General features: G+C 37.0%; 1 protein-coding gene across 4 annotated transcripts; it reads left to right on the top strand.

The window, feature by feature from the left end:
- The first annotated feature begins 169 nt into the window (after positions 1–169).
- LOC119694775 (nucleobindin-2) lies at positions 170–13,835 on the top strand. 4 transcript variants are annotated; one of them, XM_038121919.2, is made up of 10 exons: positions 170–388; positions 910–1,038; positions 1,680–1,787; positions 3,156–3,263; positions 8,103–8,270; positions 8,939–9,061; positions 9,837–9,936; positions 11,093–11,326; positions 11,737–11,840; positions 12,620–13,835. In XM_038121919.2, exons 2-10 carry the CDS (start codon positions 916–918, stop codon positions 13,214–13,216), a joined length of 1,665 nt encoding a protein of 554 aa, XP_037977847.2. In that variant the 5' UTR covers positions 170–388; positions 910–915; the 3' UTR covers positions 13,217–13,835. The 4 variants fall into 4 exon arrangements, with proteins under 4 accessions (XP_037977847.2, XP_037977846.2, XP_037977849.2 ...); XM_038121918.2 differs by lacking the exon at positions 9,837–9,936 and adding an exon at positions 9,992–10,094; XM_038121921.2 differs by having other exon boundaries at positions 910–1,032.
- The last annotated feature ends 1,330 nt before the right edge of the window (positions 13,836–15,165 follow it).

Below are 15,165 nucleotides of genomic sequence, written 5' to 3' on the forward strand. Positions count from 1 at the left end.
CATATTATAATGTGACGACAAAGTACTCGATACCAGCGATTTGTGTATCGAGACTAGGGTATCGATACCGAAAAAGTATCGGCCCAAAAGTATCGAGTACTCAGTATCGGGTATCGCGAACGAAAGTATCGATACTTACTCGGTATCGAAAGTATCGTTCGAACCCTATGTGTTTCTGCAATATTTATTCGTTCGTTTGTGGAAAGAATAATTAAAATTTCGTCATTTCATCTTACGTCGAGTTTATGTTGAGCTATGAGTAGGTTTACCATGTAAAGTGGTTCAAATTATTAATATAATTTATAATACTCTCATGTAGTAACAAGGTGTTTCTATTGAATCACGTACTTGTTCGGTGTTCTTGTGGGAATCTACAATCTTTAAACAGGTAAGGTGTTGTTTACTTAAAATTTCTAATGATTTTCTATAAACCTTCTGAATAACTGACCTAATTAAATTTGCATTTCTATTGTGAATTACTGTATCATTTACATTAGAATTCTTTAATATGATTTATTATTCTATATTTTTTATATTATTTTGACTAACACAATAATTATTTGACATGTATTTTACAAATAAAGTGCCTACTATGAATGTAACTACTGGAAATAAATGTTTAATAGAATTAATAATTAAGCGTAAAATCAATGTATAGATTCAAAGTTTTTATCTCCTCTTATTGTATTGATACCAAAGTCAAAACTTCTCATAACTTGTTCCGCAGTACCCAGTTAACATACCTATCAGGTCAATACTGCTAGACAGGTCTTTCACTAGGTGGACTCTATAAACCAATCAATTCAACAGTTTATACACTTACCTAATAAACCGATATATTTTATTTTATAGATTTATCTGAGGTAACTGAAGAGGAATTAATTACCTAATCAACTCGTATGTTTCCAGGTTAAAATGAGGTTGTTACCAAGCATCCTCTGCTTACTGCTGGTACTGCATTGCTCCTATGCTCCCCCGGTGACTCATGATAAAGATGATAAAGAGCATGACAGTGAAGTCAAAGATGAATTGGTAATGGTAATTTGTGTTTTTTACATAATATTTGTAGCAGACCTGATGCCTAAAAGACACTCAGTTCACTTTCTGAACAATCAAGTTTATCTGATCAAATATGTATGTTATATCAAGCACAAATACAGGAAAACATTTAATTGCTTTTAAAGTGGTTGAGTAATCATAATACTGACTTGACTATGTAGGTACATACTTAATTTGCTTATTTGTAGAGTTTAATTTTATTATAATTGTAAATACAATTATTTTTTAATCAAATGCAAGATAATGTAACTATTAAATTATTTTTAAATTCAATGCAGTAAGTTTAAAGGGATCCTCTTAATGCATTAACATAATATTATTATACCTGTACATTATACATATACTTACAACACTCTTCTGTTACAAATTTAATATGTAGGTACCTAAGTACTCAAACTAAGTTTAGAATGCACAAAATTTTCATACAATTTAAAACACAAATAGTAAGTTTCAACATAATGAAATTGGCAATTTCTGATAAACTTTTACAATATCATAGAATAAAATACAGAAATTTTCACACAGATACACCAGTTTTCTGCTGCATGGAATTTAAAATGACAAATACCTGCTACATTTAGACTCAAGGTTTTCCTAAAACTTTTTTTTGTGTTACTTAGGAGGATGTCATGGAGTATCACAGATACTTGAAAGAGGTGGTGCAGGCATTGGAAAGTGATCCGGACTTTAGGGAACGTCTGGAGAAAGCTAATGATGATGAAGTTCGGGTGAGCATTATCCTGTTTAAACTGTTTTCTATAGATTAGATTTGTTATTTATTAAACATATTTTTTCAATTATTTGTTGATTGTAAAGATTATGAGTCTACCACCATTTCACAATGATCTATGACAGGGTGACTTTGTGTATATATTCTGGCATTGCTGGTTCAAGAGTAACAAGTTACTCAATTCAAAACACATTTACGTTGCAAGTCCTGGCGTTGTACTTGCAAGGCAAATGTGAAGAAGCTATTATGTACAGTTTGATTTGAAATTATGACTTGGTTGTACCTCTTAAACCTTATCTCAACATAAGTTGCACTGCGAATATTATTTTATTTTCTGACTTAATGTGTTACTTATTGGGGCTAAGCAAAAAGAAGGGTATAGAGTTATTCTTAATAACTTTACAAGCTAAGCGACTTTATAATTATTTATTGAACAGCCATAGTAATTCAACTTCAGAGTTAGATAGATATAGATTTTGGGTTATATGTAATGTAGACAAAATGTAGACACCAAACGGCGTAATTTTTTTTTTAATAGTAATTTTGACCAAAAAAATTTATGTTTTTCGTTGGTAATATGCTGATGCACCAATAAATGCACTTAAATATTGCAAAAGGCGTCATTAAGTTATTTTTTCGGTGTAAATAGGTGATTTTCTGAATGGAACTTTTTCATTGCCCGTGAGTATATGTATGTATGTATGTACTTATATACATACAGCCGAGTGTCCCATAAGTTATAATAATCCCGTTAGGAGGAGATACAAATCTTTTTTGGGTCCTACACATCAAGAAAATACTATGTATGTATATGTATTATTCTACAAATTGTGATGGGTATTGTTGTTCGTAGGTTGTGTTACTTTTTAGTGTAAGGGATTATATTTTGCGAATTTCGCAATTTTCTTAAGAACAACAAAAGTTGGTTAGAATTATGATTTGTATCTTGTATCATCTCATAACAGGCTTGTGTGACATACTGTATGTGACTCCATATTTATTGTTTATTAACATCAAGCATTCATTATTGAAGTATTGTTGTTGCTGGCGTACTCGAATTTCGCTTAAACAAAAGGTACTGATGTGTTTACCTTCTTTAGAACGTCCAAGATAATGGAAATTCCTATACATGTGTAAAAAAATCTTCTTGCGTTACTTACCTACTTGAGAGATCAATAAGCTTATTTAAGCTTTAAAGTTAAATGTGCCAACTTGACCATTTAGGCATAATTAGATCTATTGCTATCTTGCTCTAACACTATGCAAAGCAAGCGATTGAATGTTTGCTGCAAGTCACCCTTTATGTAGTTCCTCTACTTATTTCTCCACATTTATATATATTTGCTAATAGAGTGTGATATTGCAGTCAGGAAAAATAGCTGAGCAACTCGGTTTCGTGAATCACAATGTCAGAACGAAACTGGATGAAATTAAACGACGCGAAATGGAAAGACTTCGACATTTGGCCACGAAGGTAATTATCATCTGATTACATAGTATAAGTGGTGAAAAGCCCGTTAAAGAGGTATAGGTACTTATAAAACTTATTCGCCTTAGGTTATACCTTAATATATTAGTACCATCATAGAATAACAAGTACAAGTTCTAGTCTCGTTATTCTATGGTACCATTAAGTAAGTACTTATTGCAGTTATTGTCATTTGTCTATCAGTAGATGATTACGGGCTAATCACGATGACTTAAGGGCCCGTACAGGGTGACGTGCCGCGCCAATTTTGGGTTTTCAATGCTCTTCACACAGCACACGCAGTGACACGCACACATGTAAGTTTGCACAGTGGGTCGATAAACTTTTACTCGCCAACTTTATTGACAATTATGTTCAAGTACATTTTGGGTGATTTTAGGGTAAGTAAGTATAATTCTTACTTACACTGGTAGGCACCAGGAAAGAGTAGAAATTAATAGGGGTGCCACTTTACTCTATACTCGGAACCCGATTAGCTTTTTAGGGTATCAAGAGGTGGCTATGGGGTTGATGATAAATGAAGAATGCAGGATTTCTTGAGGCCAAACTATTTACTGATAATTTCCTAATTACATTTTACAAGTGTGTTATAAGTGACGGGCGCGAGACGACTAGCGTCTCCGCATTGATCGCTACTGGAAGTTACCAGAAAGCTTACATTGCAAAACGTGACTATAACATGTGTAGCTACATCACTTCCCCCGTTTTTCAAAATTTTTGTCAAAAATTTTCAAGACCATAAAATGTAAGATACAAAAGCCTCTCTTACGGAGCTTTAAACTTGAAACAAACAATACCAAAAACAAAAATTACAAAATTACATTTCAATACTGATACAAAATTAACAAATCAAACTTATAAATCTAACACAATAACCACTCGGTATAACTACGTAGCACTTTGTTCACTCGCGACGCGCTTATCACATTCCGCTGACCGTGCAAGATGAACGCTGCTACCTCGGTTCCGCGAATACGACCTCGTGTGTGATTGAACCATGTGAATTTCCGATCTAAATAGCTTCTCTCGTTGCACCTCTCGTCCATCCTGGCGGGAACTTCCATGAGGACCCTCGAGTGAGCCTCCGCGTGGGTGACCAGCCCACTATGCTCCGGCTCGGCAGCCTCGCAGCGAGGAAACCGCCAAAACTCGCTAACTTCAGAAGCGCCGATTACCGCCCGTTGACCTTCCGTCGTGAACGCGCAATCGCACCTTCTATGTGTTCCGCCCGTCCAGGTGCTGACTTGAGATGCTTCGATACGCTAATGTCTTCTTTGATGCGTTACCAAAATTTGTGAAGGGGTGTCGCACTTCCAGTAGATGATGTTCCTGATGTTGTCGTTGTTACCCCATGGCCTTGCTGGGGGAGCCGTCTCGTCCACGCCGTTCCAAGCTGCGCCGCGTCATCGCCGTGCTGACTCCATCGTTTCTGGTACTTTCTTCCGAAGGTTGCGTGTTCAGGTTGTCGGGGGTCACCAGTTTAGGGTATGAAGAGGTGGCTATGGGGTTGATGATAAATGAAGAATGCAGGATTTCTTGAGGCCAAACTATTTACTGATAATTTCCTAATTACATTTTACAAGTGTGTTATAAGTGACGGGCGCGAGACGACTAGCGTCTCCGCATTGATCGCTACTGGAAGTTACCAGAAAGCTTACATTGCAAAACGTGACTATAACATGTGTAGCTACAGCTTTCTCAAACAAATGTGGTATTTACTTGTAGAAAGGTAACTAAAAGTATTAAAGTGGAGATAATAAGTTTCGGGCATCCTCCAGCCAACTGAACCCCGACGACAAAGCAAAGTAAATACATAGTGTCGCAAAAGGGCTATACTAAGCCAAAAGGGGATGACTCAAGGGGTCATTCTGAACAACTTTTGTTCTACGAGATTTGCAAATTCGCGAAAAAAAAAATCGTTTTCCATGGTGAAAAGTCACATGTCCAACAAAGTTTCTATGAAAAAGGTTTTTTTTTGTTAATTTCCAAAACTCGTAGAGCAAAAGTTCAGAATGACCCCCTGTCTTACTCCTTTTTACCCGACTGCCGAAGGAGGAGGGTAATGTTTTTTGATTGTATGTATGTATATATGTTTGTTTGTCTGTTTCTTTGTTCCCTCCTGTAGCCTAAACGGCTTGATAGATTTTGATGTATGAGGTATTGTTAGAAGCGTATTGATGGCGCGATGGCTATAGGCTATGTGACGTTCCATTAAAATGTACATAGCGCCCTCTTGAGGACATAACGTGATGATCGAAAAAATAATAATTCAACTTTGCCGTGTAAGGTATCAAATGAAAGGACTTGATTTTCACATTACAAAAATATGCATATTGAAGGTATTTAAATAACAACACCAAAATTATTGAAATAAAAAATGATCATGAACTACCTACCGACGTAAAATTTCATAAAATAAAAACAACTAAAAAGTTACAAATAAAAAAATACAATTATAAAAAACTAAAAACCTGACTGTACGCTAAAAACATGAAAACGAGTCCCAATGTTAATGGAAAGTATCGCAGGCGGGGACCAACTTGACCGCCACTCAAGGCCGTTTTCTAAGTAACATTCAGCTAAATGGTGAACCCTCTGCTGGTATAATTTGTTTATATACCGCTTTTTCAATACCTGTAAGTACATTTTTTGGCAGTATAATATTTTTACTTAATTTTAGGGTTTCGAACGTCAAAAGAAAAAAAACAACCATTATAGGATCTCTTTGTTGTCCGTCTGTCTGACTGACTGTCTGTCACCGCCCTTTTTCTCAGAAACGGGTAAAGATATCAAGCTTATATTTCGCATAGATGGGGAGTACCCCAAAAAAAATATTATGGTACTCCCTGTCCCACACAAGTAAATTGGGGCTTATATTTTTTTCCAGTTATTTTGATGTGTATCCTTTTTTTTTCTTTGTTGTTTTGTATAAGTATGTGTTTCTTTTCTTTAAATCTGTATTTTTTTTGTTGTTGCTGTCTATGTGTCGAAAAAATGTATCTTTATCTTCAAATCACGCCATCTATCGTTTGTTTTTTTTGTGGCTACTGTCTATAGAAGAAATTCCGTCATTGACAATTTTACGTTACGAATTTATTTTTATTTATTTTATTTTTATTTTTACATTTTCGTGGAGAATCAACAGCATTTTGTTAATAAATAATTATAACTTATGAACACATAACAACTTGATGCCATTAACAGAATGAACTTAGTAAACCCAGTAAACCTAACACATCCAGAGGAAAAACAAAATCTCTTTCTCTCTCTCTGAAAAACATACTTAATAGCCCAAACTCGATGCTTTTAGCTATTAACATCTTTGAAATAAAATTGAGCCACCACCGTGTTACTGCCCTCATCAGATCCTCACGAGACCATACCTCAACCAGCACCAAGAGACTGTATTTTTGATCCCTAACCTAATTTTCATGCGTATTGTCATCACTTAGATCCATTCGCTATATTCCTGCTCCTCATCAGACCTTTACGAGACTGTAATGTCACGAGAATATTGCACACTATCTAATTTAATTTAATGTATTGAATATACTGGAAGAATTATGCTTCCTCAATTTCAAATCAAATTATGTTGGTGTCATAAAAGTTGAAAAAGTGCAATGACAACCAATGTGCAGTGATTTTGTATCTGTACACGATAAGATCGCGAGCTGTCAGTGCTGCCTAAACCGACGTGACCCTTCTTTGGAGGCCAGCGGCCAACTGAGTCAAACGTCACTTGTGTTTATGATTTTATAACACAGAAAGCCGCCATAGATATTTGTATGAAGATTTGAGGGAAAAAAATTGCTCAAGTTTGGGATTAATTTACACAAAATAAGTGTGTGTTTATTAAAAAACAAGGTATTTAGCGCCTAGTCCAAGCCTTTAACTTTATAATATGATAAAAATCATATGAAAATTCTTTATAATTACGACTAGTGTTGCCACGAATAGTGAATTGGCCGAATACCGAATACCGAATATTCGGCGACGCTGCCGGCCGAAGCGCCGAATATTCGGCCGCCGAATATTCGGCGCTACAACCTGTTTTTTTTGTTCCTGGAACTGCTTTGAAGAAGTCGCTATAGATTATATGAGAAATGCTAATTATTAGGAGGCAGAATGCTGTGGCAAACGAGTTGAATTTTTATTTGATAATAGTTCGCCTAGATCGGATGGCCGATCCTTACAAGTGGTGGTCAGCAAACAAAAAACAATACCCGAACCTTTTCAAATTTGCAAAAACTTATCTTTCTTCACTTGGAAGTAGCGTTTATAGTCAGAGGTTATTTTCTGAGGATAGTTACAATGAAAAGCGCAATCGTGGGCTACCAAAAAATGCTGAAATGCTCGTTTTTAGCCAGCACAACTTACTCCTGATTAATTTTAAGTACTAAAATGTTGTGATTTGGAAATAAATACACAATTTTGATTAAAATAACAAGTCAATTTTTACATGATTTACTATTCGGTATTCGGCCCGAATAGTACGCACTATTCGGCCGAATACCGAATACTGAAAAAACTGGCCGAATAGGCCGAATACCGAATAGTTGCCGAATATTCGTGGCATCTCTAATTACGACACAGTTGTTACAATACGGGAGTGTGATTGACTGGTTTTTCTTGATATTCTGAAATTAATTTACAGTTATCCATAATCATTTACTTAAATTCGAATGATTCAGCACCTAGCTAGACTCTTCAACTACCTGTGTGATTTTTTTCAAGGCTGTAGAGCATCATTTACTACATAATTCTATGACAATGCCAACCCTCGATTCCCTATTGCAGACCCTTAATGATGATAATGTTTTGCAGCAATATGAATTGACCAACAACATCGATACAGACTTGTCGAAAGTGTCAAATGACCACTTGGACCATCAAAACCCGCATACCTTCGAAATCGAAGATTTAAGAAAACTCATTCAAAAAACCACCGCTGACCTCGAAGCCGCCGACAAACAGAGAAAAGAGGAATTCAAGGTAATTCAATAACTGGTTAAATAGGTTCAGGTTTCATTGCACTTTACTCGTATGTAGGCTCTTGTTACACGGGTATTGTATGATTGTAAGCCTACAGTATTGTAAGTGTGGGTGCAAGTAAACGAGTATATACCTAAGAGTCTTTAATCCCGACAAATTAAACCACATCTCTTATAAGACACCTGTAAGTGTGTGTATCTCCCATTTGCATACATTGAACTAATATTAGTTTATTTTTTGCATAGAAGGATCTTGAAAAAATGCAAGTTTATTCATACCTACTTATGTATGTACACTCACACTTGTGAGCATTGAAAAAGTTCCACTTACTAAATGTCTACTCAATATAGAATTTGATCCAGATATTTACTTTTTTAATTGGTAATATTCTGATGCGCTGCTAGATTTACTTCAATATTGCAGAAACTTAATAATGACACAAGTCATTATTAAGTTTCTGGAGTAAGGAACCTTTTCATTGATCGTGAGTGTATTATGCACATTTACACACATAGTATGTACAGTCTGGGGCTGTCCCCTCTCAGTAGCATTGTAACTATCTAACTATGACACTATGAGTTCTGTGTTTCTTTTAACATTTGTGTCACTCATTTGAGTATTTATCAGCTGTATACATATATATTATTAATTGAATTGATTTGTTCTAGGAATATGAAATGCAAAAAGAGTTTGATAAACATCAAAAGATGGAAACTATGGATGAGGCTCAGAAAAAAGAGTTCCAAAAAAAAATTGAGTCAGAGGAAGAAAAGAAGAAACACCATAAGCCGGTAACTGTATAAAAATAAACCATGCTAGTCTAATATGCTTCATACATATTGAAAAATATGGAGAAAAATATTGTTTTTTTAGTTCCTGAAACTTTTGTACCACGGTCTTGGGCGTGCACCAAGCAGCTCTCTGTTTCAATACATTAAGGTGTCTATTGTTTAAAATATTTCTCAAAGTTTTAGGACATCCCGGAATAACCATTTATTACGGTTGGGATTTTTCCTCGTGCTTCGTGTTATTGTTTGGCATAACCATAAAATGCACAATTTGCCCTGACATAAAAATCCATGTGATTCGTTTATCGATTTAAGTTTTCATTTGTTATGCATTACGTGATACGTGACTACATTGTTCCTATTAACTAACGCATTCAAGCGTGTTTGTTTCCCTCCATTGTTTCAATTATGCGATTATCAATTATCGATTTTGACGTAACAATTTTCCTATTACTTTGGTAATGCAGTTTGAATCATTGATCAACTTCATATGTACATACCTACATACATAATGCTCACGATTGTAATCCCCGAAGGGGTAGTCTTTTTCGCTGTACATTTGTACTCACGTAATATGTAGGTTGCCATCCATATCGCCGTTTTTGAAGGAGTACAATGTACTGAATTTGTCGGGTAAATGGACAACCCGAGTGTCAGATGTTTTCAAGCAAGACTAATTTGCAACAGTTGCAAAGTACATTAATTTTGAACAAGTGCTTTATTATGTTTTTACTCATTTATTTATTACTGTTTATCTTTGTATGTTATTGAATGACAGCTGCACCATCCTGGGTCTAAACAGCAACTTGAAGAGGTCTGGGAGAAACAGGACCATATGGACCAACAGTTTGATCCCAAAGCGTTCTTCATGATGCATGGTGAGTGTCCATAGAAAAACAAATAATATTAATTGTTAACTTAATGTTGCGACAGCTACACCATCCAGTGACGAGGGAACAGTTGCTAGAACTATGGAAAAATCGCGATAACTACGACCCTAAAGATTTCGACGTAAAGGTGTTTTTCGTAATGCATGGTAAGATCCATAGCGTGTCGAGATTTGGTTTTCGTTTGTAATTTTTGTAAAAGTTTCTACTAAACGCACGCAAAAAAATATTTTATACCATCACATTTTTATCAGTAACTGTTGATGATTGCATTTTCTGGCATGATAATGACTATATTGTGGTATATAATCCTACAGTTCCGTTTCGTTACCTATAATTATTATTTCTATACATAAGGCAAAGAGCTATATAGTACTTATGGAGCCCTTGACTCCTCCCGTGACGTAGAAAGAGCGCAAATTACATTATTATCATATGACACGTAACTGTTGTTGTAAGTAACAATTCGTAATATGATACTATAGTCTTTTAAATCTTTGATCAGTATTTTTTCATTTCAAATTGAGTTGATTTTAGTAGTATTTTCTTGAAAATAATAATAACGTGGTTTATTGGTTACAACTTGTTTTCCCGACCGTAGATAATATACCTACCATATAATAAGTAGTTTTTGATTGTTGTGTGTTTTTATAATACCTACTTACCTAAAGAAATGAAAGACCAGGTAACTTTTTCTATTGATTCTCTAAATAAATTCCCTTCTGTCTTTACAGAGGCACTGTATTGTATCTTTATAACTTATACTAATATTATTTAAAAGTAATTACCTGATGAAACCTTTTATGTTTGACATTACCTAATCATACTATACGGGCTATAGCTAAGACAAGCTGAATGTTTCGTACGTGCCGAACCCCCCTTTCGGATGTGCATCTGCGAATTATTCCCCCTGTATATATCCATATCAAAAGTCACTATCACCACCACACCAGTAGGTAAATCAAAACAATTAAAGCACTGTCTATTTGAGTTTTGGCCGATCGTCGTTTGAAACATCGAGTTTTGTTTCCAAAATCCTGCCACAATGCTCAGTTAGAACCTTCCAGCAAATAATGTAAGTAAGTTCGCTAGACAAAGTAGCTAGCACAACTAACACTGTTAACATACGTATCAATTCCTCAACCAGACGTGGACGGCAATGGCGTATGGGACGCGGACGAGGTGAAGGCGCTCTTCATCAAGGAGTTGGACAAGATGTACGGGCCCGACGGCCCCAACGAGGACCTACACGAGAGGGCCGAGGAGATGGAGCGCATGCGCGAACACGTGTTCAGCGAGGCGGACAAGAACAAGGACGGCCTCATCGACTTCCACGAGTTCATACTGTCCACCAAGTCGCAGGAGTTCAATAAAGACCCAGGTACTGTTTATGATCCATCCTTGTTGTCAGATAACGAACATTCCAGGAACAGGTAACCTTGGGGAAAATCCAAGTGAGGCCTGGCCAATTGATATTATGTCTGCAAAATCTACGGCAGAAGTTTCAAATGACGACTGAAGACGGAAGTCTGCAGTATTATACATTACACCTCGATAGATAGTATACTGGAAAAGGTCAGAATAGAGTGCTGTGGTACCCCCCTGGAAAGATCTGTGTCCAGCAGTGGATAATTATTGGCTAAGGTCATCATCAACGAATTGTTTTCCATACTAATATAAATAGGCCTGTGTAGGCTCTGTAATGTGAAATAATATGTACCTACTCCAAAAATTCATATCTGATCAGGATCACGTGAATACAGTGTCATAATGATTTATTAATTCTTCCAGGCTGGCAACCAATCGACGAGAATTCTGTCTACAGTCAAAACGAGTATCAGGAGTACGAGAGGAGAAGAATGGAGGAGATCAAATATTTGCAACAACGTGGTTTGGTAAGAGTTAATAATACCATTTTATTAATCTATTGTATTTATACCTTCATGAATATGTAGGTACATCCTGTAAACATCACATCAGATAGAGCGAAATTAATCCACTGCACTATGCCTTTTTCATGAAATAACGTAAATAGTTGAAATAGTGTTTCCTCGACATACCTATTGTGTAACATTTCTCAACCCATTCGTCCAACATCGTATTGTTTGAATTCTATACAAATCTTATAACTTGGCTTGTCGCATGATTCAATTCTCAATTAGTTACGCATACGTGTTCCTATCATCGATAATATTTGTACGTGGAATTATTCCGTTGCAGCATTCTTTCGTCACCAAAACAATTAGTCAGTTATGTTGATAATACGCAATCTGTTTATAAGTGCCACGTATGGTGGATTACCGGATAGCGCAGTGGTCAGTGACTGATTGCTGTGTTGAGGTCCCAAGATGGAGCAGGCCCACCAGGTCCCAAGATGGAGTTATTTTTTTATTAGGGTTCCGTACCTCAAAAGGAAAAAAGGAACCCTTATAAAATCACTTTTATTGTCCTTCTGTGTGTCTGTCTATCTGTCACCACCCTTATCCCCCCCATGCAGGCAAAATGGTTGCTCCAAAAAATATGAAAAATTCACCAAAAACTATCTCCATCAGTGCGCGAGTCCAACTCGCACTTGGCCGATTTTTACTATAAACATCACTTTCTAATTAATTATATTTTGGTGTACAAATAAAGTGTATTCTATCTATCTATCTATCTATATTTTCCATTCCAGGTGGACGCGCACGGGCGGCCCATCCCCGGCGCCGAGCACCAGATCTACCAGGCGATGCAGCAGAAGCACCACCAGGACCAGCTAGCGCACCACGGCCAGCAGTACTACCAGGGCCAGGCCCAGCCGCCGCCGCAGGGCTACCACCAGCCGCCAGCTCCAGGGTACCAACAGGTGCCCCAGCAGGGCTACCAGCAAATGCCTCAGCAGGGCTACCAACAGGTGCCTCAGCAGGGCTACCAACAAATGCCTCAGCAGGGCTACCAACAAATGCCGCCTCAAGGCTATCCTCCACAAGGACAGCCGGCTCACCCGCAAGTGCCTCAACAGGCTGCTCCGGGGCAGCAGTACCAGCCGCCCCCCGCACCACCCGCGCAACAGAACTTCCAGGCCCCGCCACAGCAAGCCTACCAGCCGGCTCCGGCCCAGGGCCAGGCTCAGGCCCCGCCCCAGGGCCAGCCACAAGCCCCGCCCCCGAGCCCGCCGCAGCCGGCAGCCAACCAAGCCGCCCCGCAGCAGAATCTGAACCAAGGCCAGGCGCCCCCCGCACAGAACCAAGCTCCAGCGCAGACTCAACCACAAACAGCACCGAAAATATAACAGTCTAACTCTTCTTAAAATTTCGCCAATTTCATGACACCTACAACAGTTATCATGTAATGCAAAAATTTGTAGATAGTATGCTATTTTACTATTTCGTTCACTGACTAGCTAGGTATACTTTTATAGGAAGTCTTATACACTCAGCTTTTCTATTTCGCAGTCTCAAAATATTTTCAACTTGAAACTTTGATCTATGAATCAAATGCTCATTCTTTAAAGTAATGTTAAAACAGTCATTGTCATTATACTTATACACTGTGCCAAATTTAATAGATTTCTTAACCACAGTTTTCGAAAAGCGAATTTAAATTCAAATAATGTTTCCGTACCTTACTTTGCCTTTAAAAGTCTATGCGAATGAAATCAATTAACAAATAATAAATAAATAAAACTAAAGGCACAGTAAAACTGCCGTTTTTGTGCCTTATAAGTCTTATGATCTTGGAATTGCTTTTCGAAAAGTGGCCAATACTTAATATTGATAACACCAGCAATAATCTGTTAATGTATGTATCAGGGCATTGAGATTATTAAAATATATCGTGATGTGTTTTTATTATAAAGAACGGTTTTGTCAGATTTATATCGCAAATAATAAACTTTTATTTCAACCCGCGTTTGGTATTTCTTTTAAACTCCTTTAAAGTGTATCGTTGATATCGATTCTGAAGGCAGAAATTCTAAATTTAGTGCTGTCAAAACCTTAATTTCTTTGTCTAAAATTCGACTCTATGATTGTTTCCGTAAATGTCAATTTATGCTAGCAAATTTTTTAGTTTGACAGCGTTAAAATTAGAATTTCTGCCTTCAGAATCGACATCATTATTATATTTAAATATTCGGGTGTGCATTTTTATAATAATATTCTAACATAACTAGAAATGTGGATGTGAAAAGTATTTTTGTCTAATGTAAACAATATTTAGGTGTTAAATGTAAAAAAAAAAAAAAAAACACGCACTCACCCCTTGTACTCATGTACTCCCTTGCGGGGTAGGCAGAGGTGCATTGCTGCACCCACTTTTCGCCAGAGTGTATGTTAGTCCCAATGTAATAGGGGGCGGGCCTATTGCCATGCAAAAACTAAATTTAAAATATGTATATACAAAATAATATTGTAGAATGTACAGTCAGCTTATAAGTCGATGCCTTTTCAAATTCAGTAACCGTAATACATTTAAAAATTGAATACCTATTTCTTATTTTGTCAAGATACAAACATGTAAATGAATTATAGCAAGTTATGATGCTCACCGTACCATTGTACAATCTTGTACATAGTTACTTAGATCATTTCCACTTACCACACACACAGGCGACGACGTTGCCGTAAAAAAATACAGCTGCCTGCCCATGGTGTGCCGGACGGACAAGTCAGGGTAATAAAATAGTACGTTTTTACCCAAGGGTTGAAAGTGTTAAAACCCCGAGGCACCCGGCCTCAGGATTTCTACACGGGTTCACGTTTACGGGTTCTCAGGGTTCCTCAGCTAGGCGTAGGCGCTAGTAGCTCGAGCTACTAAGGGACGAAATAACGGGTTCACTTGAGGTGAGGTAAACGCTGTTTTTCATTAAGTACGCGACATCAAAAAAATACATAAGTACCACCTGTGTCAAAATCTACTAATCGTAGGTAAAAATAACAACTTGTATAAAACTGATGTTAGAGTAGGTAGAATAGAAGATATCCGGTGGCATCGTATTCAGCTTATTTAAGGGAGATTCACTTACCATTCCACATAGGTACAATATCCATGAGCAGGCATGCTAAGAAATTAGGTCTTCTTGTTTTATTGGCGTTTTCCTGTTGTTTGTTTATTTACGTTCAGAGCTGTAAATTGCCAAAGCGAGATCTTGCTTATACGTGGACCCAGCTATACGGCCTAGCTATACCTACACATACATTATTATTCATGATAGGTAACTAGGTAGGTACATAGCACCAG

Source organism: Plutella xylostella, chromosome Z, assembly GCF_932276165.1.
Source record: "Plutella xylostella chromosome Z, ilPluXylo3.1, whole genome shotgun sequence".
Classification (NCBI taxonomy): Eukaryota; Metazoa; Arthropoda; class Insecta; order Lepidoptera; family Plutellidae; genus Plutella; species Plutella xylostella.

Coding starts and splice junctions, on each gene's coding strand:
- LOC119694775 (XM_038121918.2), top strand. CDS start 916: ATGAGGTTGTTACCAAGCATCCTCTGCTTACTGCTGGTACTGCATTGC. Junction 1,039..1,679: donor TCAAAGATGAATTGGTAATG/GTAATTTGTGTT, acceptor TGTGTTACTTAG/GAGGATGTCATGGAGTATCA. Junction 11,841..12,619: donor ATTTGCAACAACGTGGTTTG/GTAAGAGTTAAT, acceptor TTTCCATTCCAG/GTGGACGCGCACGGGCGGCC.